Source organism: Bacillus rossius, chromosome 1 (assembly GCF_032445375.1).
Source record: "Bacillus rossius redtenbacheri isolate Brsri chromosome 1, Brsri_v3, whole genome shotgun sequence".
Taxonomy (NCBI): domain Eukaryota; kingdom Metazoa; phylum Arthropoda; class Insecta; order Phasmatodea; family Bacillidae; genus Bacillus; species Bacillus rossius.
Window position 1 is genome coordinate 233,005,960 of NC_086330.1, and position 26,046 is coordinate 233,032,005.

General features: G+C 45.0%; 2 protein-coding genes across 5 annotated transcripts in view; both read right to left on the minus strand.

Moving 5' to 3' along the window:
• The window catches only part of LOC134527359 (iodotyrosine deiodinase 1), a 191,147-nt gene that overhangs the window by 101,594 nt on the left and 63,507 nt on the right, over nucleotides 1-26,046 (minus strand). Inside the window, exon 1 of one of the 4 annotated variants that reach the window (XM_063359980.1) lies at nucleotides 5,492-5,532. The exons of 1 other annotated variant lie outside the window; for it this stretch is intronic. Coding sequence is in view for 1 of the 3 variants with exons in the window: in XM_063359978.1 (XP_063216048.1) it covers nucleotides 1,810-1,900 (91 nt within the window). In the remaining 2 variants the exon portion in view is untranslated. Of the gene's footprint in view, nucleotides 1-1,809; nucleotides 2,013-2,205; nucleotides 2,229-5,491; nucleotides 5,533-26,046 lie in introns of those variants that run through there. 2 more of the 4 variants (XM_063359981.1, XM_063359978.1) reach the window with 2 other exon arrangements.
• On the minus strand, nucleotides 12,751-19,260 carry LOC134529864 (uncharacterized). Its single transcript, XM_063364390.1, has 4 exons — nucleotides 19,204-19,260; nucleotides 17,828-17,929; nucleotides 17,644-17,725; nucleotides 12,751-17,350 (listed from the first exon to the last, which is right to left on the minus strand). Exon 4 carries the CDS (start codon nucleotides 17,340-17,342, stop codon nucleotides 13,431-13,433), a length of 3,912 nt encoding a protein of 1,303 aa, XP_063220460.1. The 5' UTR covers nucleotides 17,343-17,350; nucleotides 17,644-17,725; nucleotides 17,828-17,929; nucleotides 19,204-19,260; the 3' UTR covers nucleotides 12,751-13,430.

A 26,046-nucleotide genomic window follows, 5' to 3' on the forward strand; every position in this document is an offset into this window, starting at 1 on the left:
GCAAAAAAAAAACCAACCCACAAGCACAAAAGGCACAACTGTTGCTGAGGAGTGCATATTCTTAGACCAATGATTATTTAGACTGATTCAGTCTTCCGCGCGTAGGGCCAATACTGACTTGCGATTAGAACTGTCGAAACAAGCAAATTTAAAAGACACGTAACTACAGGGGCGTACACAGGAAAAAAAGGGGGGGGGGAGGCTGTTTCTCCCACCCAACCATAAATTCTAAGAAATATATCATTCACACCAACAAATGGAAAGAATTTAAAAGACCTCTTATTTCAGGAATTAAAATTCAACCGCCGATGAGTAACTCATATGAGGAGTAAGCTACTTGTACTTGCCTTGTATAATCAGTACTCGCTGAGCTACAGCTCACTCACGCATGAATTTTGTTATGATTATCCATTAAAGTCGCTCATGTAATTTAGGCTTCACTGTATGAGGTACAGGCAACTTTGGAATATTTACGAAATTGTTAAAATGACTATAGTCTCCCCCCCCCCCTCCTTTTCCCGAAAAATGAAATTATGCGTACGCTCTTGAAAGGCTTTCGTAAAAATCATTCAATGCAATGTTGTAATTTGTATACCAAAATTTTTAACTCACTTGTCAAGACAGTGAGGCGCAAAGGAACACACAATACCCAATCATGAACCAAGATGTGAAAACCTGCGACTCGGTACAGAGGCCGCAGGACGCGTGAGCCTGGGGGTTTCCTCAGAGTCATCCACTGGTTCATTCCGTCAGTGTTCCGTTCTCAACTCATTACCATCGTCGTCTTTAAGGGTTGTGTGTTCAATTATTTTACTTATAAATTTTCGTGTTTTCACACATGAATTTAAATAATTTCATAATATAAAATATAATTCTATAAAACAAGTCATTTTTTAATGGTTTCCTATAAAAGAGAAGGCAATATTTTATGTGAGTGCCTTGTATGTACTGGAAGCATGTGATCATGTGGTATACAGTTTTGGATTAACCGGTCGTATGTAGGCCTAGCCTTTGTCTTGAAACTACTTTTGTATATCATTCACTATTAAATAAACATTAGGTTTTCCCAAAACCCTGACCAACACAGGTTTCTATAGTGTTGGAAAACCTAATTTTTATTTATTTAATGAATTATATACTAAGAATAAAGAGTTCAGTATGAAGGTTACATACGAACGGTTAATCGAAAACTAATTACCGCATTTTTTCATGCCTTCAGTAGATTCTAGGACGCACATAAATTATTGCCTTAAAGATCATGAAAATCGTTAAATAAACATTTTTATTGAGATAAATATTTTATGAAAAATTAATCATTGTTTTTACTGTGAATTAATTTTTTAATCGTGCCCCCAAAAAGAAAATATTATAAGCAAAATAATTGAGGAGTTTACCGTCAATGACCTCGATGACGATGAGATTTAAGACCGGTGCGGTTCTGGAATCGAACAAGTGACCTTCGGGTCACGAGCGATGATTCCTGACTCCTAACCACTGGACCAATACGTTGACGGGAACAGTCCCTTAACACCCCCTCCCCCCTTCCACCCACACGCGATCAGTCCAGCTCCAGTTCGGACTGCTCAGTTCGAACTGACATTTGGACTGAACTGCAGCCTTCGCAACACACGATTAGTTTTGTGGCTGCTGTTGCTGTTAGATGTGTCGTTTCTTCGCAGAATATGGCAGAAACTTTGGAAGTCGCAGTTTCACTTTTAGTTGGGAAAAGTAAAATAATAGCAAAGTAACCGCAGATGTCTGCCAACTGATGGACTGACGGCTCGGACTGCTCGTGCATGAAGGCCTCACCTGCTGTGCTGTCGCGGCCGCACTGCTGGCTCTCCGGCGACCAGCCAACTGCTCGGCATCGACTGCTAGTCACGAGCCAACTGCTCGGCATCGACTGCTAGTCACGAGCCAACTGCTCGGCATCGACTGCTAGTCACGAGCCGCCTCCCGCGCCCCCTCGCGGGAGCTCCCTGGCCTACTTCGCCGCACGCGCCAATCGCTGTGGCGGCCTCCGCCCTTCCCGGCCCCACGCAAACCCACTGACCAACATTATCGGAGTGCTGTCTGTTTACGAATAGCATTAAGGAATGCTTTGAGGGCAGATGAGTAGTTTTAGTTCTGTATTTCGATTTTAAACTATGTTTTAGAAGAGTGAAAAAACCTAAAACGAGAGATTTTTAATCAATTTTAAGGCACCTGGTACAATTCTTCAAACACTCAGTCGACTTGCATTTCACCGTTATTTCATTTCTCCATTACCAAAAAAATCTCGTAGCTTTCTTATGCACGACGAGAAGAATGCGCGTCAGTTCAGAGTCTTGGCTTAGAGGCGTCAGCGCGCTAGAAGCTCCAGCGAGCGTTGACCTTATTATCCCTCCTCACTGACACAAATACACCCCTGAACATGCAAGTTAATGTTTTTTTTGAGGTGACACTTCTTTACAGGCTCTAGAGTAGGTCGCGATAAGAACGTAACGATAAACGATTAACGCAACACTCGGGAGTGGGATGGCGGAGGGGACAATGAATAAAGTAGTGAGTCTGAATCTTTGAAGGTTTTCCTAGGCCATACTTGTTACTATTGTGAACATCCATTGTGTTCTTTACTGAAGGCTAATTAATGTATGTATTTTACCTTTTAGATAATTTGCCGAAAACACAGATGGCAGTAGCAGCAGCTCTCGATGGCATGCACTTGTATTATTGCATACTTGCATATTCGCATACTTCGTTCATATAAATCGCATACCTGTACACTCACCTCACGCTATTATACTTGCACACTTGTACAAGTGTTTCAAATATTTTTGCAACCTACACATTTCCTGTCCCTCCATCTGTGGCGTTTCGCTTCTAACATGCACGGTGGCCGCACACCCAAATTTTTATCCAGTCTTAACGTCTCACCTACAGCGAGGCCATTAGAGATTGTTGAGAAAAGCATGTTTACGGGTAAAAATATCAAAATTTTTCCGAGGGAGCTTCGCCGGTTCGCCAGTTTTATTTGGGTAGGGTATTCCAGACTGCCAGTCCCTCCTCATAGGTAAATACTGTATCCGCCACTGATTATAAAGCATTAACAGTGCAATAGACGACAGGAGATTAATAAATCACTAAAAACGCTATAGACATTGCCAGGAAATTAAATCAGCCCCAACAATGCAATAGCTGTTGACAGGAGATGAAATGTTGCGGGTGTACAACCGCGTAATACTTAAGCCCTACCACTGCAATTCAGTAAAGCCCAAGTGTGGGCAGTGAAGGTGTTTTCGTAATCAGCTTTGCCTAGTGTAACCGCCGCCTAGGGCGAGTAGTCCCGCTGTGCGGCGCACTAGCCGTCTCAGCGCGCAGTCCGAACCAAGACACCTAGACCAGACCCAAGAGCGACCGGGTAGTTCTGGACTGGACCAGACCAGTAACCATGTTCGTGCAACGACGACAGAACGAGACATCACCACGTCTCTGTGACATGGAGCTGACTGGGGCGAGTCAGCCCTCCCTAGGGAACAAGAGCGGGCGGCCTGTGGGAGCGATCCAGGAGTTGGCTTCCCGAGCGAGTAACTGGGAACTCGCAACGCGAGAAACGGCTGCAGAACGAGTTGGTGAGGACACAGACTCTCGACCGTAACCTGTGCGAGCTCAGGAACAAAGCAGCTCCGCTACAGAAGCTGACACGAGTGGGTTCCGCCGAGGCCTGTTCGAGTTGGTATACTCGAAGGTGCGGAGCCGGTGCACCTGCGAGAGCAGCAACGCAGCGACGCCGGAGGACTTAAGGTCCACAGGGGACATCAAACCAGGCGAGTATCGACAAGTTCACGGGCTGAATCGGCCCTAAGTTCATGAACTTGCAATTGCTATAATTGTTGGTCTCAAGAGACTTAGAAAACTTACGAACTCATTAAAATATTCGAGAGAGATACATGTTCGACCACCGGCCGATTGAACTGGCGTATCTACAAAGAGTTAGCCGAAAATACACTGGGTGTATTAACTTGGTTAAATAAGTAAAATGGTTGTGGGTATTCAAAGAGTGTTGGATATGTTCATTACAAAGCATTTGTGAAGGTTCGCCGTTATTGTGACTCATCAGCCATTTAAGCAAAGCAGTGGTGGCCGGCGAGCTCACTCATGTTTAATAGTATCATTTACAAAAGGGATAATCACATGTTTAGTTTGTGCAGGCTCGTGTAAGCCAGAACGCGCTGCGATGCTACTTAGAGTGAGATTCACGCCCAGCCCTCAACTGTTCCGTTTGTGCGGGGTGCGAACTAAGTGGGTTACCTTGTTTACTTGGTTAAGACTTGTTTTAATAAATTAAAGATATGTCACTTTCTTTTAATTCAATGCTGTTGGTTTACCTTCACCTTGTAGGGTGACCATACACAACAGAAAAAAATACAAAAAATTCAATAGCCATTACCAGGAAATGAAGAAAGCAACAACAATGAAATAGCCATTGCCAAGAGATTCTGAAAACATCAAAAATCCAATAGCCAATGACAAGAGATTAAGAAATCACCAACAATGTATAGACATTGCCAGGAGATGAAGAAAGCATAAAAAATGCAAGGGCGAAATTCCAAAAAGAAGTACCAAAATTCTTCTTTATGAGTTGGGAAAGAGGGATGGGGGAATTTTTCGAAATATCATGTAGACAGTGTCCTCCCTCTCGTTTTTAAGTTTGTTGCGCACCTCGTGTTCTCTTGAGCACACCAGTAAAAAGTTCATGAAAAGCCCAGGAAGCTGCTTGGGCAAAGACAAGGTAAGTACAATTAAACCCGAGGCGAACACGAGGGCGAATATTAAACAAATTTAATTACTCTCAAAAAGAAGGATACTAAAGTAGATCGAGTTATGATTCAGTTAAATAAATAACAGGTGGTTGATTTCAAAGCTTTCCCTGTTTATTTGACATTATAATTTTCATTATTTTCAAAACTATTACAAATACATTATTAATTGTACCTGGAATACTAATTTAACATTTTCCTTTGACCAACTAAGACACATTATAATCAAGCTTTCACTACAAACTAATGTTAAAATTTAACTAGGAATGTTTATGGTTAAAATCCTGCTTTAAAACATTTGTTGGCCTAACCAGTGCTTGATTATGTATAATTTAGGTAACAAGTTCTTATTTAACAATATCTTATATCGTTGATGGTTCGCTGGTGCTGAACAGAAGCGAGGATAAGAGATGGCGGCTCATGTTTTAGCTGGATGGAGAGACACGTGGAATTCATGTCCATTCAAGAAGGAAGAGGGTGTAAAATTAGTTGAATTTAACGATGTACTTGAGCCAGAGGAAGACCCGAACTCTTAAACCATCTCTTGGACCCCACTGGAACCAAACGAAAAGGTAGTCCAGTGGTCAAGAATAGAAATAAAGGGGACAAGGAACAGGAATAGGGAAATCAGGGCAAAAAAAATTAAGTAAAAAGTGAAACTAAAGGCGAAAGGAGTAAAATTTCCCACTTACCATTATAGGGGTAGAAAGATGAAAATCACTTCCTCTGGAGATGCACTAGCGCTCGTGGGAGCCACGCTCGAGTCATAATAAAGATTACCTAGTAATAAAACTAACACAAATATCAATCTAGAAATAAATAAAATAGGGATAACTCCCGGAATCCCTGGGATCACATCCTTTAAGCTAGTCGCTGCGAGACTGATTCGTGAAAGAGGTCGCGGGTGAGAAGCACCGGAAAGAAACGACCACAGTGATGGCAGAAGGACGAATCAATCGTCGCTTGGGCTGCATGTAGTTAAAACTCGCGATATGAGCCCAGAGGCCTAAGAAGTGGGGGAACTGGCCTCTGATTGGCTGGAGGTTGCGGTCGAGAGATCGCTTCGATGACAAAAAAAATAAATAAAAGGTAGCTGGTAGCCTAACTTAAGGGGAATCGGAGGTAAGTTGTTGCCCTCCAAAAGCAGTGCGCTCTGCCGGGACACAGGCGAAAAAGACTCGGGGTTAGTTCTCAAAAGACCCGCGAGAAGGAGGGAATAGTTGACTCCGGTAGGCCTGGCACTTATGGGCCCAACTGGGCGGCGCTCTGACGGGCTAAGAGGGAAAGAGAGAGAGAGGGAGAGAGAGAGAGGAGTTGTGGTGGTGGCCGCTAGAGGCCTCGCTACTCACCGAGTTAAAGTATAGTAGTTAGTGTTTTCACCACAAGATGGTAAATGCAGACCTTTCGCCGACCAGAGATAAGTCCTTCGTTTCAACCCGCCAAGAGCCGAGGTTAAGGACTGGTCAGTGCTCTCGGTGAAGTACATGGAAAGGCACTTGACCTGAGCCCAGATCGTGCCTAGCAGGTCGGATACCCTAGAAAGGACCGTGACAAGTGTTGCTCACCTCAGGCCAGCTCTCGGAACGGAGCTGCCCTAAGAGCACGCTAAGGAAGGCACTAATGAGCATGAAGTTAGACAAAGTTACAATAAATGATCGTGCCTCAAGACTTTGAATATATATACTGTATAGAAGTCGCCAGCCCAGGTTAAAATTTCTAATACGGTTTGAGGTTGTTGGTTAATTCACCGCCGCAATCGCCACCATCTCTAGGGCATCGACTTGTGGTGGTCCCTAGCGGACAAGTGTCGAACTCTTCAAACACCCCTTCCCCACCCACCAACAAACACGCGTTGTCCTCCACCCACCCTCTACGCCACCTCTCATCCCTACAGTTTTGTGACGCACAAACTCCCGTTGAACGACCTTGAGCTGCAGTGAATGTTTTGCCAGGGCAAGCATTTCACAGTTCCTTCCTCAGATTTTGGTTTCGGGTGCGATGCGGTTGAGTGTATTCGTTCTTAGTTTTCGAGGAACGATGGCAAATTTCAGAATGGGCAAGAAATGTGATTACACTGATTGTTTTAATACGAGAAACAGTACCACGGGTATATCTATGTTCAGTTTCCCAATGAAAGACAAGGACGGTAATTTTTTTAATTACTAGGCTATTTCAGAAGTGTAGTTCAAGGACCAAGAGGTTGTGATTATGAAAGTAAAATAGGTTCGCTCAATGATGAAAATGGAGTATGTAAATGGGCATACTGGATCAGGGTTCAGGGTGTGGAGCCGGGAGCCGGTGTCCGCCATCTTGGATTCTGACGTCACGGCGGCCATCTTGGATTGTGACGTCACGGCGGCCATCTTGGATAAGCGTAACGGGACACATCGTAATGGGACAAGTAGATCACGGCGGCCATTTTGGATCCGCCATTTTGGATGACGTCATTGTGTGTTCTAGAAAATTCCGGTTATGTGTTTTCAGCCATTTTGAATGATGACGTCACCGTTGCAATTTTTGTTACGACCGCCATCTTTAACTTTTTTATTTATTATCCGATTTTAACGAAATTTTTTTAAAATTTATAAAAAAATTCACTTAATAAAATTTTAATAAATTATTAATAAAAAAATTACTTTTACGACACGGAGCTCGAAGTCCTCGGTTCGAACCCGATCAGGGCAAAAAAAATTAAAAAATGACGACCGATCCTTCCCCCGCGGTGGACGCAGGCAGAATGACCCCCACCACTTTTACCAACACATATACGAACTTAAACCCCCCCCTTTTTTAATTTATTATTTTTTTTTTCGCACATGATGCTCCACCCCTCCCCCCCCACCCTTTTTTTAATTTATTATTTTTCATCGTAATAACCTCCCCCCACCACTACTCTTGTATTTTTCCACTCCCTCCCTCACTTTACCGTCATTCCCACCCCTACCCTCCTCCTCACCCCTATTCTACCTTTTAGAGTATAAATACCGGCCGCAGGACCCGGGAGCCTTCAGTTTTTGCCGTGGCTCCCAGCCTGAAGGAAAGACGATGTTTGCTTGTTGTGGGAGCGGAGCAAAGATCTTGTCGGCCATTATAGCATATGGTAAAGTGCGCACGCTTGCGGCACTGGATAAGGAGACGGAGTTACCTTATCTACCAAAGGAGTTTCTCTTGGTCTACGCCCCGTACGAGATAAGATACGTCTACAAGTTCCTGCCGGTGTACCTGCAGCTAGACCCAGACATCCAAGACTGTCTACCATGCACCGAGTGCGACAAGGATATGTCGTCCGTGCCCGACACGCCGCACATGAAATCGCGGTGCAACAAGCGACGAGATGCGTGGCAGCGGCAGCAGCAGCCTAGCTCCTGAGTGCCAGGGGTCACAGCTGCGAGCATCCAGACTAGTGATGGGTCGTTCGTTAACGATTCGTTCAAAAAGAACGAATCTTTGAGAGAACGAAATCTTGCGATTCGTTCGCGATGTAAAGAACCGGCTCTTTGAGAGCCGGTACCTTGAAAGATTCGGTAGAACGAAAATGCGGAGAGAACGAGAGAACCAACCGGCTCTTTGAGAGCCGGTACCTTGAAAGATTCGGAAGAACGAAAACGCGGAGAGAACGAGAGAACGAGATGAGAGAACCGGCCACGCGCCCGGTCTGATTCGTTCGTGAAATGATTCATGACGTCAGGAGTCTGAAGAATTAGTAATCACAGCGTGAGCATGTTCATAAGAGCAAACGATAACTGATCAAATAAAATAGGGTAACATGAAAAGTATCTATACCTGAAAATGTCAACTGTTAAGTAGTGGTTTAAAATTGCGTTTTCACATTCACATACACAAATTTGGGGAAAAAAAAAACATGAATTAAAAATAACAGGGAAAGTAACTACAAATGTTCACACTTACCATTTAGGTGTTAATTAATGTACCTACTTCATTTTTCTCTCTTCATACTGAATCGCAGTAGTAGTATTCAATTTTTGTCTTTTTTTCTCTAAATGTGTTGGTCTACATGTAAACACTTTACTCTCTCTAGAGTGTAAATAGCCTGTATATTAATATTTGTAACTTAAAAAGTAATACAATATAAATAATCTTGTTTCATATACGCAACTGTGATTCACTGGCTACGAAAAGCAATGTTCAAGTACTAGCTATAATAGTGCGATTACAAATTAAAGTTAAGAAAGATCACTTTCGTACCTAACATTCTTAGATTTAATGCTCCCGTATTATATAGAATCACTGCATGAAGCATTTGACAGCGATCAACAGTCAATAATTTTATAACAGTCAGTATACAACTAGACGTTTGAAATTTCATTTACCCATGCAGAGTAGATAAAGATAACCACCCACGCGATCCAGCCTCCTCTCGTTATCGGGTCACGCGATAACGAGGGGAGGCTGGAAGCAAACACGTAGCCAATACTCTAAAGGATGAACGAGTTACGTCACCTGATAAAAGAGCCAGATCCTATTCACAGAAAAGAACGAAATGACCGAGATGAACGAATCGTTCTGAACGAATCTTTCACGGAACTGATCCGAAAGTACCGGTTCGGTCAAAAGAACCGTTCTGCCCATCACTAATCCAGACGTCCCCGGTCTCCGTCAAGGCCAGCCTCACAGCCTTGTAGTGTCAGCTCTCCGGCCTCGCAGCGCCATCCTCGCAGAGTCAGCATCTTAGTCACGTCACTCCAGCCTCGCCGTATGTGTAACTGTGAGTAATGACAATATGACACTCTTTCTTGTCAACGTCCAGTGTCTTACGTCCCAAAAGGGACCTGTAGTGAAGCAACTGTCCGTGACGTCCGTCATTGGCGGTGACGAAGTCAAGACTAGCGAATACATCTTTAAACCGCCGTGTGACTGGACTAAGCTAGACAGATTCTCTCAACGCGAGAACCGTCGTCTAACCTATGAAGTGAACGGACTCTCGTGGAATGAAGGTGATGTGGACTATGAACAACTTACATCTGTGCTACGTGATCTCGTCGAGCCGGAAGACGACGTAGTCTACGTCCGTGGTAATGAACAGAAACGTATTGTGAGTGATTTGTGTAGTGCCAATGTAATTGACCTACGTAAACAAGGCAACTGTCCTGACTTCAACAAACTGTTAAAGATGTACGGAAACCAAATTGAAAAGTGTGATAAATTTTATAATGGTTTCCACTGTGCACATTGTAATAGTCAGTTACTGAAGCTGTGGCTCTATGAGCATCCTTATTACTACAGTGATGTTTAATTTTTCTATTCCTTATTGCAATTGTAAATAATGTTTCCAATGTCATCGACTGATGTGAGGGGTGATGGAATTATGTAAATAAAATATATATAAACCAATGTATTTATCTGTTTTCTTTTCACCTTAATTTCATTGTATTTTTTTTGTACAGACTATTAATTATACTCTTTCGGAAAAAATTAAAATATAATAATCACTATTACTGTTTCCAACAATTTTCATTCCAAACATACATTATAAATTTTTTCTCATCAAGAAAAAAACAAGGGTATTAGTATTATAGAAATAAAACTCAAAAATATTTTTTACAGATATATATATATTTTCGTTAACATATACAATTAAATATATCCATATTTTATTTGACATGTATGCATGTGTGTAGATTCGCAGGTCTCTTCCTCTCTCTCCCAGCAGCCCACGCTCGCCCCGTCGTCTCTCTCCATCTCACCAGCTCCCCGCCCCACACCGAATCTCTCTCCATCTCAGCAACTGCTCACCTGCTAAATACTTAAACAGAATATTATTCATTTAAACAAAAAGCTTGCATCACAGCTCTCTGTGTTCGGAACGGGCTGGAGACCGACACCGCTAAACAGGCTGGTCGCGCACAAGCCCCTTGCCTCCATATGCAATATACGTCACATATGTAGTCAAGTACTTATGAACAACTTCTCTATTTAGCCGTGGCCCATTACAACGATGCAAGCCTACCAGAAAGAACTACCATATGATACAATGACACAAAGCACGTGCTTAAACTAGCATATGAACACATAGCAACGCTGAAATTGCCCAGTAACAACGATGTATCAACGCCGAAATCTTGCATATCATCGACTGAGGAACCCAGCGACGTAACAGTCCAACGTTGACACACAACGCCGAAATCTTGCATGCCAACGACTGTGGAACCCAGCGACGTAACAGTCCAGCGGTGTCACACAACGCCGAAATCTTGCATGTCATCGACTGAGGAACCCAGCGGCGTAACAGTCCAGCGGTGACACACAACGCCGAAATCTTGCATGCCAACGACTGTGGAACCCAGCGACGTAACAGTCCAGCGTTGACACACAACGCCGAAATCTTGCATGTCATCGACTGCGGAACCCAGCGGCGTAACAGTCCAGCGATGACACCATCGACATGACACCACCGATGTAAGGAGCCCAACGTCATGACCCCATCGATGATAGGAGCCCATCGTAGTGACCCCATCATCATGACACCATCGATGTTAGGAGCCCATCGTAGTGACCCCATCATCATGACACCATCGATGTTAGGAGCCCATCGGCTTGACACCATCGGCGTAAGGAGCCCATCGATGCATAAAAAAAACGCATTGGTGTAAAAAAAAGCATTGGTGTAAAAAAAACGCATCAGTGTAAAACGCATGAGTGTAAAACGCATGAGTGTAAAACGCATGAGTGTAAAACGCATGAGTGTAAAGCGCATCAGTGTAAAACGCAAGAGTGTAAAGCGCCTCAGTGTAAAACACATCAGTGTAAAACGCATGAGTGTAAAAAAACGTATCGGTGTAAAAAAACGCATCAGTGTAAAAAAAATTCTTGCATCACAAACCAACGTAGGTGCATAAAACCACCACTTCCATCCCAACCAACCAACCAAAAAACGGAGCACCACAAAAACATCGTAGGTGCATAAAACCACCACTTCCATCCCAACCAACCAACCAAGAGGGCGCAGCACCACAAATTAACGTAGGTGCATAAAACCACCACTTCCATCCCAACCAACCAACCAAAAAACGCAGCACCACAAAAACTTCGTAGGTGCATAAAACCACCACTTCCATCCCAACCAACCAACCAAGAGAGCGCAGCACCACAAAAACTTCGTAGGTGCATAAAACCACCACTTCCATCCCAACCAACCAACCAACCAAGAGAGCACAGCACCACAAAAACATCGTAGGTGCATAAAACCACCACTTCCAACCCAACCAACCAACCAAAAAACGCAGCACCACAAAACAACGTAGGTGCATAAAACCACCACTGCCATCCCAACCAACCAACCAAGAGGGCGCAGCACCACAAATTAACGTAGGTGCATAAAACCACCACTGCCATCCCAACCAACCAACCAAGAGGGCGCAGCACCACAAATTAACGTAGGTGCATAAAACCACCACTTCCATCCCAACCAACCAACCAAAACACGTAGCACCACAAACAACGAGGATGCTTAAAACCACCACTTCCATCCCAACCAACCAACCAAAACACGCAGCACCACAAAAACATCGTAGGTGCAAAACACCACCACTTCCAAACCAACCAACCAACCAAAAAACGCAGCACCACAAAACAACGTAGGTGCATAAAACCACCACTTCCAACCAACCAACCAAAAAACGGAGCATCGCAAACAACGAGGATGCAAAACACCACCACTTCCATTACAACCAACCAACCAAAAAACGCAGCACCACAAAACAACGTAGGTGCATAAAACCACCACTTCCAACCCAACCAACCAACCAAAAAACGGAGCATCGCAAACAACGAGGATGCAAAACACCACCACTTCCATCCCAACCAACCAACCAAAAAACGTAGCACCACAAACAACGAGGATGCTTAAAACCAACCAACCAACCAAAAAACGTAGCACCACAAATTAACGTAGGTGCATAAAACCACCACTTCCATCCCAACCAACCAACCAAATAAGCACCATGAAACAGTGTGTAGGTGCATGAACAAAACGAATCGCACCACGAAACAGTGTGGAGTGCAAGAAATCAAGGAAAAATAGCACCAGAAGACCAAAAATCTAGGTGTAAAAAAACAAACAAAAAAAGCACCACGAAAGAGTGTGGGTGCAACATAATTACAACGAGCGGACTCAGGAAACCAACGATGAAAAATCCATCGACGAAGGCTATGTACACCAAATCAACAGAGACATGGGTGGCTACCAAGTGGCAAACACTAGTCCCATACTCGTACATCACGGTACAGATTCCCGTCAGGGTCTTCTTCTCGGCTACCACAGCAAAAGCCTGGGACCCCCGACAGAGAATCCTGCGCGAAACGTACGAGCACAGACACCAGTTTCAACATTTCATGTTATTTGTTCAGTTGCTTTTTTCGTGGAAGGAAAAAAATTCATTTTTCCATAAATACTGCGGTATGGTTAAAATAACATTAACCATTGTACCCATATGGTAATGTGTGTATACCATCATCGCATATTATGCGTTTATCATCGTGCCATGAGAGTGATATTTTATTCGAGCATTCTGTGTATAATGTCATTTGGTGCGACCGTATGGACCGGACTTGCGCGCGCTTTGTTGCGTGTTCCTCCAGGACCTCGAGGAAATCTTCAAATGTAATTTTATTTTATACCACACACTTTTGTATTCCTTTTGCTCTCTTTGTAATCGTTTCCCCATATCTGTATGTATATAGCTTTGCTCGGAGGCCGACAAACTCCTCCATCGTCACCCCATTGCACTCGTCCTTGAATTTGCCCACCACTTTTTTATTGGTGGGCGAGTAGCAGGGGTGACCAATGGGATACGCGCTCGTGTCAAACACGCTCATGAGCGCAGAGTCGTCGGCCAGGTCCTGGTAGAAATTGCGCGTCTTGATTTCGTAGGTGAAACAGTCCGTATCCATGTACGCCAGCGAAATGTTGTCCTTATATCTTGTCTTCATCACATCATAGTGGAAATTATACATGAGCGTTTTGGACAAGTCCAGAACCGCAAACCCCGCATATATAGGGCGGTCAAGATATATTTTCTCATGTTGGAGTTTTATTAACGATAGGTCTTCGTCCAAAATGGTTCGGTCCTGGAACGCTGGCTTGGCAATAACCTTTCGGAGCCTCGCCTCGCTGCATACGAGCTCCATACGCTGCCGCTTGAATTTATTTTCCATGAGCTTGCCAAAGCAGGAGTTATTTGCCAGCTTGAAGAATTCCTTCTCGAAATCATTTGTAGCATGTTGTCTCATAATCGTATTTTTTTCAATATAGGACTTCATCCACGCACGTTGCTCAAATTGAAGTACTCTATGAATTTTCTTTATTTGCAGTCCGTGCTGGAGAGCTTGCTTCAGGTTTCTATAATGAATGATGTAATTTTCCTTATGCTCGAGAGTTGTCATTAATTTAGTTTGTCTCGAGCCGGGCGGGCACTGGCTGACGGGCAGGAACGGCAGGTCCTTATGTTCCTCGTGGAGGGCAGACGGATACTCTACATCAACTTCTAGGATGTACCCCATCCGCCCCTCGTCAGGTATCGTCATCACGTCGATATCGGCGCCCACCCACCTGAAGCTTCTGACTGGCAGCGGCAGCGACATGGCCCATCCGTAGAGGTTGTTGGCGTCCAGATAGAGTATGTGCTTCGACGACTGGCTGGGATCGTAGGTGCGGGGAAGGCAGACGTTGTTGGCCTTACAGTGACGCTTCACCACTTGTGCCACCCCACCCCTGATCCCAGCCTCGATGAACATATACATGTCATAGTCGGTTATAAGCTCTAGTCGTACCTGCGTCTGTTTCAACATGGCGTCGAACGTGAACCCTGGGGAGCTGACATAGTGGCTGCAGTCAAGCCCGTACGTGTCGAGACAGAGCTGACGAAAGTTCTCGAAAACGTCTGCAAGAAGCAGCACGTCCGTCTTTAAATATACGTCGCTGTACTCGCCCAGGGTCACACAGCCGAACTTGTTCCACACTGCCTGCGCATGACTGTATTCTGCATCATTGATATGGCTGTCATTTAACATATTGTAAAAATCTTCCTTTGCAGGCAGTTGTGGCTCGTCCAGTTTCTCCCAGCTGGAAACATAATCATAAGGGAATATACCCTTTCTCGTGACGAGGGACATTTCTTCTGGTGTGAAATATTTCGAAGTCTCTTTGAATTTGTCGGCTGGCAGGTACGACGCGAGGGACGCCAAACTTCGTGCCATGAACCTGAATGTGTCGATAAACTGTACGGAGAATTTGTTGCCCAGACTTTTCGAAAATGTTATCATTTTTTCCTGCGTGTGGGGGATTATGAATATTTCCTTGTTGTCGTAGCCCAGTTTCTTGATGATAAACTTCTCGTCGTAGCTGAGGTTGTGGAAGTACACAACAAGCTTCTTGGGCCGCCTGCGCAGAAGATTGCAGCTGTTGCAGGCGGCACCAAGGTACTTTCCACTGAAGTGGTCGTGGTCCTTGACATTATAATTTTCCATGGTAAATACTGTATTACAGTAGCAGCACTGTTGGGCTGCGGCGAATCTGGCATTCTCTTGAGCCGTCAGCGGCGTCATGGGCAGGCTGGTCTGGTATATTTCCTTCACCTGATTCCCAATATCGACTATGTCCTCCACGAATTTTGCTTCAGCATCGGGCCCCCTGTATAGCATCGGCTCTTGTGGCAGCGAGGCGGTGAGCATGGCTGGGATCACGCTATTGTCGACCTTTACATAGATACAATAGCTGTATGCTTCATGTTTTTGATATGCATAGGTGCCTGATTGCTGGGGGTCCGGCTGGCATGATGAGATGGGTACTAGCAGGGCTTCAAAATCCGCATAAACGACGATGGGCATCTTTGTCATGTGGTGGTAATTTTTAAACTCCATGACAGGTGGCTTGCCGTTCTTGTCTGGCTTCGGCATCTCGACGCGTACGGGAGCATGGGTGTTGCAGAACTTTCTGTGCGCGTCGAGACACTGCTGCCCTGTCAGCCCTGAATCTCGTGTCAAATCGTGATAGTACGTGAAGCATCTCTTGCAGACATGTATATTCGCATGATGGGCTGTGATCTGAGGCCTGACGAGTCTTGAGAAGTTCTTAATATAGCAGAAATGAGAGTTACTATCTTCGTTCGACAGAAGCAGGAGGTCGAAATGATGTTGCTTTTCTTCCTTCCCCACACGCACTGGCGCGATCTTGTCGTTCTCGTCAATGTTGTAGACGTTGACAGACACTTCTTTGTTGTTTTGCTCAAACACTTTGATTTGGTGGAGGGGGGTAGGGAACTCCAATCCTGAAAAATCAAATTTTCCCTCCAGGTCGTGGTAGCGCTTGTCCACACGTTGAGGACTCACCCCCTCCACGTACCGCGCCAGTATGGCCCACTTGAAGCACTCGCTGTCTTCCAGGTTCATGGGATTTATTACTGCTTTCCTGTTCTTGATGACAGCAGGCAGGTCAATGTAGGAGGAGACTCGAAGAGGAACTAGCTTGTTGAAACGGAGCTGAATTTTCTTTACTGCAGACAAGGTCCACCCGGATCCCTTGCTGACGTATTCGTCTTCCTCCCTACATATTTTCTCAATGCATTCCGTTACTGCCTCTTCAATGTCGCTCTCTTCGTAGATGGGTACATTCTTCGTCTTGAACGCCCTCTTGTCGACACCTTCATCGAAGGGAGCGGGCTTGGCATAATCGCATTCAAGCCATACATTGAACTTCACTGGGCCATTTTCACGTACTTCCTGGGAAATGCGATTGATCAAGTTATTTTTCATTTCACCCAGGTACGTGCAAATGTCTTTGGTCGCACCATTGTTGACTGCCACTAAGGTCTTTAAATTTCTGCGGAACGCACTCTCCGCCTCAACGAACCCGGTACCGCCTGCCTCCAAGTCAACCTGAGCCTGGTCAGGCGCTTGCGCCTCCAAGTCTCGCTGTGCCTGGTCGGGCACACTCGCCACATATTGCGGACGAGTGCTGGGGCCGGGCTGTTGCAGGCCGGAGGTCACGTCTACGCACCGTCTCTTGGGAGCCAGACCCTTGCACGTCTTGATGTGCGTTAATAGATTGTCTTTGCGGGTAAACTCGCCCTGGCATGTAGTGCATGTAAATTCAATGCGCTCAGGGTTGAATGAGCACTGGCTCTTCTCGTGGCGTCTGGCATGGTGACTATGTTCAAATTGCTGCCCGCAGTGAATGCACCTCGAGCCTGTGCTGTGCTCGGCGGTGCCCTCACACGTTCTCATATGGCGGGCCAAACTGTCCTTGCGGCTTATTGTCATACCGCAGATATGACATTGGCTTGTTGTATTACAGCCAGGATTAGCTGCGCAGATGCGCTCATGCCGTCTGGCATTACGGCTAGCGGAAAACAATTTGCCACAGTACGCACACCCATTCCCTGGTGACGGTGCACATACCTGAGATGACACAAGCTGGTAGGTCCCCGATGTCGAGGGCTGGACGGCTCCCGATGTCGAGGGCTGGAGGGCTCCCGATGTTGAGGGCTGGCCGGCTGCCACGGGAACACCAGACACGGTCCTCTTCATGATGAAGTCTGTAACACGGGCGGAAAATTATAGCAACAAGAACATCATAATTATCACACACACACAAAAACAAACGTGCATAAATAAACGTGCATAAATACAACCACACACACACAACTACACGCGCACACACTCAAATAAACGTGCATAAATACAACCACGAGCTCACACATACACACAAACAAATACATGTGCATAAATACAACCACACCTACACACAAACAAAATACACTTGTATAAAGACAGCTACACGCACGCAGAAACAATTACACACGCATTAAAAAAATTAAATTCAACTCACCAGAAGAACACAGGAACGACTCTGTGTGTACTGCACGCACGCACAACGAGGAGGGCTGGAACGCCGTACAGCACACTGTATCCTGTAACATAGAAAAGAGACCACCTGGCGTAGCACTCGAATTTTTTTTTCTCAAGACAGCGCAAAGACACTGACGTCAATATTTTATGTTTTATGTACTGACCGGAAGCGAAGAGGAACGGTGCAGGACTCCAGAGGGCAGACAGGCGTTCTCCAAGCGGATCACACTGGGGAGTAGCTCGACGCAAGGAGAAGCACTGAATACCTGCAACACATACAGTATTTATTACGTAAATGTACTCCTCTTTTTATTTATGTGAAAATATATTTCTGTATTTAGTTGTGATTAGATATTTTGTATTTTATTAAGTATAAAAAAATTTCTATTTTTTTATGAAACTAAATATTTTTTTTCTATTTTTTATGAAACAAATTTATTTTTTCTATTTGATTATGATAGCAAGTGCGCGTGCATCAGTTATTTATTTTTTTGGGCCTGGCGAGGGGGCAGGCAGGCCGACTTGAGCGCTCCATGCGGCGGTGCGCGGTAACTAGTCAGACGTAAGCTGCAGGGCGCGGCGGAAACATCGCTCCGTGCACGGGGCCGGCAGGGAGCGCGGGGGGTCGGTAGGGTCCACACGCGGCGATGATGAGGGGGGGGGGGGGAGAGTCCATCCAGGTGGAGGGAGGGGAGCGCTCCACGGGTGGTGGCTGAAGCAGGGAGGGGGGAGGACACGCTCTGCGCGCGCTGCCCGTCGGTAGGACATGGGTGTGCACGGCATCCATCTTGTTTCGAGCTAAGTCGATCATGCATGAATAATAACTAACATGTATGCCAGGGAAAACTATTATTACAAGATGAAATATACTGCAACTGATGGCACTAATAATTTCGACTGAAAAAAATGTAATAATCACGACTGTAAAATATTAATACTGAACCTAACGCAGGCTCTAAACAGTTCCACTCGCACACATCATCTAGGCAGTACCAATCTTAGACATGAAAAAAAAAATAAACATACTCACAAATTTCTTAATTTTTTTTGGAAAACAGACGATTACTATGCCTATTGCGTACTTTTATTTTCCTACGCTCTCTCTGCCGACCGGCTGGCCGGGGAGCCGGCGGGCGGTTCGTCAGCCGTGCGCGCTCGCTCGGGTGTTATCACCACGTCACGTACTAGCTGGCTCAGCTCCGGCCTTCACCCAGTGGCCAGCTGTTAGGCTTGCTGACTGAGTGAAGGACGCAGCGAAGGCATACACACACGCGAAACCATAATGTTAAAATAAAAAAAAATTACAGTTCAAAACAATTTCAAAGTTAAAATTTACGAAAAAATTTCAAAGTCGAAAACGTTCGGAAAAATTTCAAAGTTAAAATTTACGAAAAAATTTCAAAGTTAAAAACGTTCGGAAAAATTTCAAAGTTGAAAATTTACGAAAAAATTTCAAAGTTAAAAAAGTTCGGAAAAATTTCAAAGTTAAAATTTACGTCAAAATTTACAAAGTTAAAATTTACGGAGAAGTTGTACTTACCAAGCTGCTGGAGTTGTAGAGACGGGAAGTCTGGAGAACTCGAACGCGATCATACGGCGACGGCGGCAAGACCAAAAGTGAAGCCTCCGGCGTCTCACACGCCAATTTATAGGTAAATTCCCCCCTTGGTCACAGACTCTAGCCAATCAGAAACCGCGAAAACTGCAGCATGGTCAGCACTATTTTGAATTAATGGGAGGGATGAGGGAAAAGTGGGAGGAGCGAATGTTGCGGGAATCAGGAGGGGGGGGGGGGGGGCAGGAAATGTTGACTGTTTGGTGGAGGGGATACTCACTAGCCAATCAGAATCATTCAGCTCCTGGCAGCTGGAAGAGTTGCCACGTGAATCGCCATGCTCCAGACGAAATAATTACCAACTTATTGAAAATTTATATATTATGACACTTTATAGATTAGGTTATTTTCATCACTTTCATATTTAAATAATTTACTGAAAAATATCATTTGTATTTAATTTTATGATTACTTTTTCAATCCCAAATTATTAATTTATAAACGGAAGGGGAAATAAAAAGTCATAGCAATAGTTTTTAATTTTTTTTATTACTTCAAAACATCTAACAAGGCAGAGAGTACAGAACACAGGGCGGTGCGAATGGTTTTTACAGAATCAAATTCGTAACAGTCCGTAGCATTATCACTGTAGATCTGCGGCGTATCGACGCTCAATCCACGTTTCTTGATGCTTCGGCGCCGAGTTGCCTGTTCGAGTCTGGGAGAGGGTCGACGACGAGTCCTAGTCTTGAGTTCAGGTCTGGACATGTCGCTGCGCTTCGTAGCGGCGAGTTTGGACAGGTCGCTGCGTCTCGTAGACACGGGTTTGGACTGCTCACTGCAGCCCGGGGTGCCGGGGGTCGATACCGCTACAGTCTTCTGACGTGCAGTCGGATGCGTGTAGAGTTGTACCGAGAATTTCTTCCTTGGTGCATGGAAGAACGGTTGTTGGTCTGAGGTTAGACACGACGCACTTTTCCGCTCCGCAACAGTTTATTTGTTGTTGGGATGGCTCATAACTGCGTGGCGAATGAGCCATTAGGAAATGCAAGACTCCGCCGTAACATATTTCCGTATATGTGCATAAATTTTCTTCTTCGTCCAGGAAACTGTATTCAATACAGCTGTAGTCTGGTTTCGCACTCAGGTACTCGGTTTCCGGCTGGAATGGCGTCATCGTGTCCGAACGTAAACTGATTGATAGAGCTCGATTGTCGAGCTATTTATACTAAAATTACAATTCAGGTGTGCCAATATTTGGCAAAAAAAATCGGGTTTGCCAATATTTAAAAAAAAAGTTATTCGCACTGCTGCGCGTGCCATTTCTGCATTAGCTGCGAGTTTGTGCAGGCACAGACACGTTCAAACTTGTCGTTTGGATGCTTGGCTTCGTACATTGAACAGAGTTTGCGCAGGGCAGGACAGCCGTAGTCGGTCTGTATATCTACGATTTCAGCTGCTCCGACGTCACACAGTTCTCGTAGCCATTTCTTCTGTTCATGTCCGGCGACGTAGATTATTTCGTTTTGCAGTAGTAAATCTTGAAGTGTGTTTTTCACTTGATGGTACGGAATTTTTCCTTCGTCCCACTCTAGTCCGTGATAGTATTTACATAGCCATTCGTTCGACCGTTTACTTTTTTCGTCTAGTAGTTTCCACGGATACGGGGGTCGGAAGCTGCGGGTTCGAGTCCGGCCGTCGTGAGTGACGCCAATTTCCTTGAGCACGAACCCATTTTGGCTCTGGAACCCCTGCATGTTACAGTACATCCTGAAACCGACTGATGATGGGATGGTACATGCAGACGTATTTATATCTAGTTCAATATTTTCACGAGACCCGAAAACGCGTCGTAATTAATTACTCTGTCGTGTAGGATTAGACAGAACGCCGTTGTGAGTGGCGGTACGTCATCTTTCGTGGAAATTTCCAATCGACAATCAATCATAGAACTGCGAATCGATTCGTCTTGTTTGCTCACGTCAAATACGATTAGCGGAGCTAATGTTTTATAGATGTCTGGACTCAGGATCGGGTGCGATTCTCGACCGTGGTACGAAGATTGGAACTGCGTGTACATGTGATACGGCAAGGAAATACCGCCGTTTTCAAAATCAATGTTCATGTCCACGTACGGGTAACTTTCGCTGTTTAAAAATAATTTTACATTTTCCATAAAACAGTGGTCAAACACCGATCTGTCGGTCTTGAGGTTCATTTGTCTGTCTGTCTGCAAAGCTAATATTATATATCTAGGTTTTTCCGTACTGCTCGACGTCTTGACGACCCAGTGATTGCGTCTATTCTGGGTCAGTAAGGGGCACGTTACGAGATTCCAGCTCCTGAACGCAATTTCGACCGTCTTGTCCTTTTTGACGTAACTTAAAAGTCTGACTCTTTCCTTCGTGCTGACGGTTATGTGCGGAACAAACCACTCGGTGCTCGTGACGGTGACTGCGACCGGCTGGGGGTCGTTCCCGGGTTCTCCCACGACGGCATTCAGGTGCGTTGTCGCTAGAATTAACACAAGTTCTTGTCGGGCTTGAATTAATATTTTCTTGTAATCCTCCGCGAAGCCGAGAAGCATCGACAGCGGTATGCTAACTTCGAATTTTCCAGATTCGTAGATGGGAATTTTGAAATCGGGTTCCATTCCAAAACCTGCGATTTTGGTCGCGCTCAGGTCGTTCGGTGTTAGAGACAGGTAATTTTTCATCGTGGCGGTAATGCCCAAGTCCCACGATTCATCGATCGCAATATTATTCAATTCGAAAATAACTCGTTCGAATAAATGCAATATTCCGTTTCGACCGAAGTATGCAGTTGTAGGATGTGATCCGTCCGCCTTTGTCAGCGTGCCTCTTATACGAATAAACGACTGGCAGGGTAGAGTATATACGTCTTGTTTCTGTACCGGGATGCGTATTTCCCTACCGGGCATGTACGGCCCTTGGAGGTAGGGTGCGTAGCAGTGATATTCAAATTTATTTACATCGTCGCTAAACTGAGCTTTTTCTGACACGTTTAAATAATCTTCCATGCTTGTGAACTTTGTAGCCTAAACTGCGGAGATACTTCACGTTAAGAGGTGTTAACGCACCGCGGCCTCGCAACAGACTGGTTCTGGGTTCGTGTCGCTTCTTTGATTTATAGGTCTTGAAAATCAGTCCCATCGCTTCAAGTGCAGACGTAATGTAATTTCTTCGTTTCTAAAATTTACTAGTTTATCGTTTTGATCGACAATGTCCACTACCACTTCGTGTACTGTTTTGGCGAGCACAGGGGCGTAAATGATACTTTGCGGTACTTCGACCAGTTTATATCCTGGCGGGGCCATTGGTGAAAACTCGTGTACCATGTTGTTTAGTTGTCCGTTGAGGTAAGTTCCACTTGCCAAATTACAGTTTATGCGTATTACATTTGTCGACATGATATTTACAGGTCGCGTGGAGACGTGCAAGGTCTTGGCTGCGTATATTTTCGGTTCGAATCCGAGCATGGTACCTATGGTGCCAGGTTTCTTAAAGTCGACATTTTCACTGCAGTAAAGTTCGCACTGTAGCGTGTTTGGATTATCTCGCAATTCGAAAATTGTGTTTGGAGACAGGGCTTGCTTGATGTACTTTGTAATATCGCTCAACTCGTATGCGCCGGTAGGTATGGAAACTTCCCGAGCTGTTGTTCCATCACTTTTCAAGAAGCACATTTTGCAGTTTTCTTCGTAAATGTTCGGTATGGCATTATAAGTTTGAAAATCTACGAGTCCGATGCTCCATTCTCCGACTAAATCCAGCGGCGGGTAGAATGTGGCTCGTAGCTGCGAGCTACGACCTGTCAATATGAGTGTTACGGACATGACTGATTGATTTTCGCTACTGTACGTTTATTTTATATACTTCATATTTGGCCAGAAATCTCAAGCACAAGTGTCCGAAATTTGTTTGATTAGGCCTCTGTTCCGTTTCATAATTGTAAAACATCGTAGTGGTCCGACCCAGGTACCGTCGCAGTTCTGGCGGAGGCCGTAAATTACCGAAACTGTCGTAGTAAGTAGCTTTTTTTCCCGTCTTTACATAGGCCACCCAGTGCGTGCCGCGACCCGATGACGTGTCTAAATTAATTATGGCGCACTCACGTGTCTTTGGCTTGCTGGGCAAAGTGTCTCGCATAAACACGCCACGGAAATTTGGTATTTTAAGTTTGCGTGCGTACTTTATTAAATCTACGTTGGTGAGCGGTCGTTTCGGCAGGGAACTTAGGATTTTCTCTTTACTCGTTTCTTTTTCATGCCTCGACCTGCCTTGTGAGGTCGTAAGTAGAGTCCTGCGCCGTTTTTTTTACCGATGGCAATGGCTTCCATGCTTGCATTATGTCTACGTGCTTCCTTTAATTGATTTTTCTGGTTCTTCGAAGTGTTGACCGCTCTAGCAATATTTGCCGCGGCTGCTGCGATCCCGCCTAGTGCACCTATAGCAGGCACCAGCAGCGGTAGAAATCCGCCCTTTTTCTTGTTCTTTCGTTGTATCTTGCGATTGCGAGACCTGGTCCGGCGACGAGCACCCATTCCTAATTTCGTCTTTGCCTTCATGATTTTAGATACGCCCCACGCTGCGAATTTCTCTCCTAGTCCCGCGTCCGACGATTTGCTTATTTTCTCGGCTTCCTGTGCCAATATCTGATCTGCTCTGTGCCTAGATTCCAGATCCTTGCTTAATGAATATGCGATATCGTGCTGCTTGCACTTTTCGTCCAGAGAATTAATGCCCACGTCACCACGAGCTAACCTTTTGGCTAGTTTAGTCCCGGGGCCGCAAAATCTGTAGCCGGGAATGTGTAGCTCGAATGGTAGGTTGTTTATCAGCGAGTTTACGAGTCCCGCACCAATGTGTTTTTTGTTCTTACCTCTTCGAGACATTACATGCAACTGACCAGAAAGTATAAATATGCTTCTTTTATACAATTACTTTAGTACAATGCAGGCCGTCAAGCAAGACGTGTGTTTGCCCGTACGCATTACGCAGGACGATGACACTATCGGTCGTGAATCACGACATGGCGTATTATTACCGTCCACCGTACGTTGCATCATAGCGGGACCGTCAAACTGTGGCAAGACTTGTGTTTTACTGAGTTTACTGGAGGAGCCAAACGGTCTTCGGTTCGAGAACGTTTACTTGTATTCCAAGTCGTTGCAACAGCCAAAGTACCAGCGCTTGGCCGCCGTTCTACGCTCGGTGGATGGTCTGGAGTATTTTCCGTTTAGCGATAATACCGATGTGGTGTCTACCGACGAAGCAAAGCCTAATTCCGTGTTTGTGTTCGATGATGTGGCTTGTGAGAAGCAAGGCATAATACAAGAGTACTTTTCCATGGGCAGACACGCCAAGGTAGACTGCGTATACCTGTGTCAGACGTACGGTAGAATACCCAAACATTTGCTGCGAGATAATGCGAATGTCATAGTTTTGTTTCGCATGGACGAACTTAATTTACGCCACGCTTACGACGATCACGTAAACACCGACATGTCGTTTAAGGAATTTAAAGACATGTGCTCCTTATGTTGGAAAGATGAACACGGATTCCTAGTCATCGTAAAGGACTGGCCGCTATATAAGGGTAGGTACAGACAGGGTTTCGATCAGTTTATCGTCAAACATGAATCATAGCATTTCTAAATTTGGACGCAGCAGTCGAGCTCCGCGTACCGAACTATGCACCGTGAAACACGATGATGAAATACGTAAATACATTTCGCTACTTGGCCAAGAAATAAAACGTGCAAAAGATGAAATAATAGTGTACCTCGTAGCCATAGACCAGCGCGTGGAAGCTTCGGATTCTCGAATTCGCGACATGATCGAAGTTTCGAATGCACAAAGGCGTGACGACCTAAAGTCGCTTCTGTCAAAACTTAATTCACGTCTGGTGTCTAAAGGTGCTTCGAAATAAACAGTATGGATGTTAACACCGATTTGGCTAAGCAACTGCACGATGTCATCGAGGCCATACGAACATAGTACTTGCTCGCCAAGCAACACAGATTAAGCGACGAGGTTCGAAGAGAGGAAAAATTGAAGCCCTTGAGTGCCCGTCTGGATAGTTTCATAGCCAGGCGAGGGGACGTCGAAAACGAGAAACCGACTAAAATCGAAGTAAAAGAAGAGCCGCAAACTACGTCCTCGGGCAAACGAAAGCGAAGTCCACAATTAACAGACGATTCCAACGTATCTACTAGCGAAGACGAAGTTCGTGTCGGTCGAACTCTTAGGAAGAAACCTCGAAATAAAAAAGGTTTTGAAGTCGGTCCTCTCGCTAGCGAGTATCTGGCCTCCTCTGTACCTCGAAACAGCGACGCGACGTATGGCGTGCATAAACGAGGTAGTAAATGGGTCCTTGGTTCGAAGGAAGTACATTTCGTGTCCGGCGATAATATTGAATGTGGAAAAGAGGTGATAAAACTTACTCGTGGATTATGCGAACTTTTGTTTCGTAAAAAACCGCGGCGATATTCAGAGGTGGATTTGCGAAAATATAGAAGATTGCTGGATGCTTCCAACGCCGTTTACGCAAAAAATGACCCGAAAACGGGTCGATTCAAAGATTATGAACATGAGAAATATCCTTTGATAGCTAGTCTTTTCTTAGACATCGAAGGGACCGGACTTTATAAACTCGACACTGGTATAAAATTGGACTATGTATATTATGACGACCCCAATGAAATAGTTGATCGTCTTAGACTGCTGCAGGCATCTCAGAGTGTGGGAAATAATTCGCACAGCAACGAAATCGCTTCCATACTTGAAGAATTACGGGAAGCGGGTT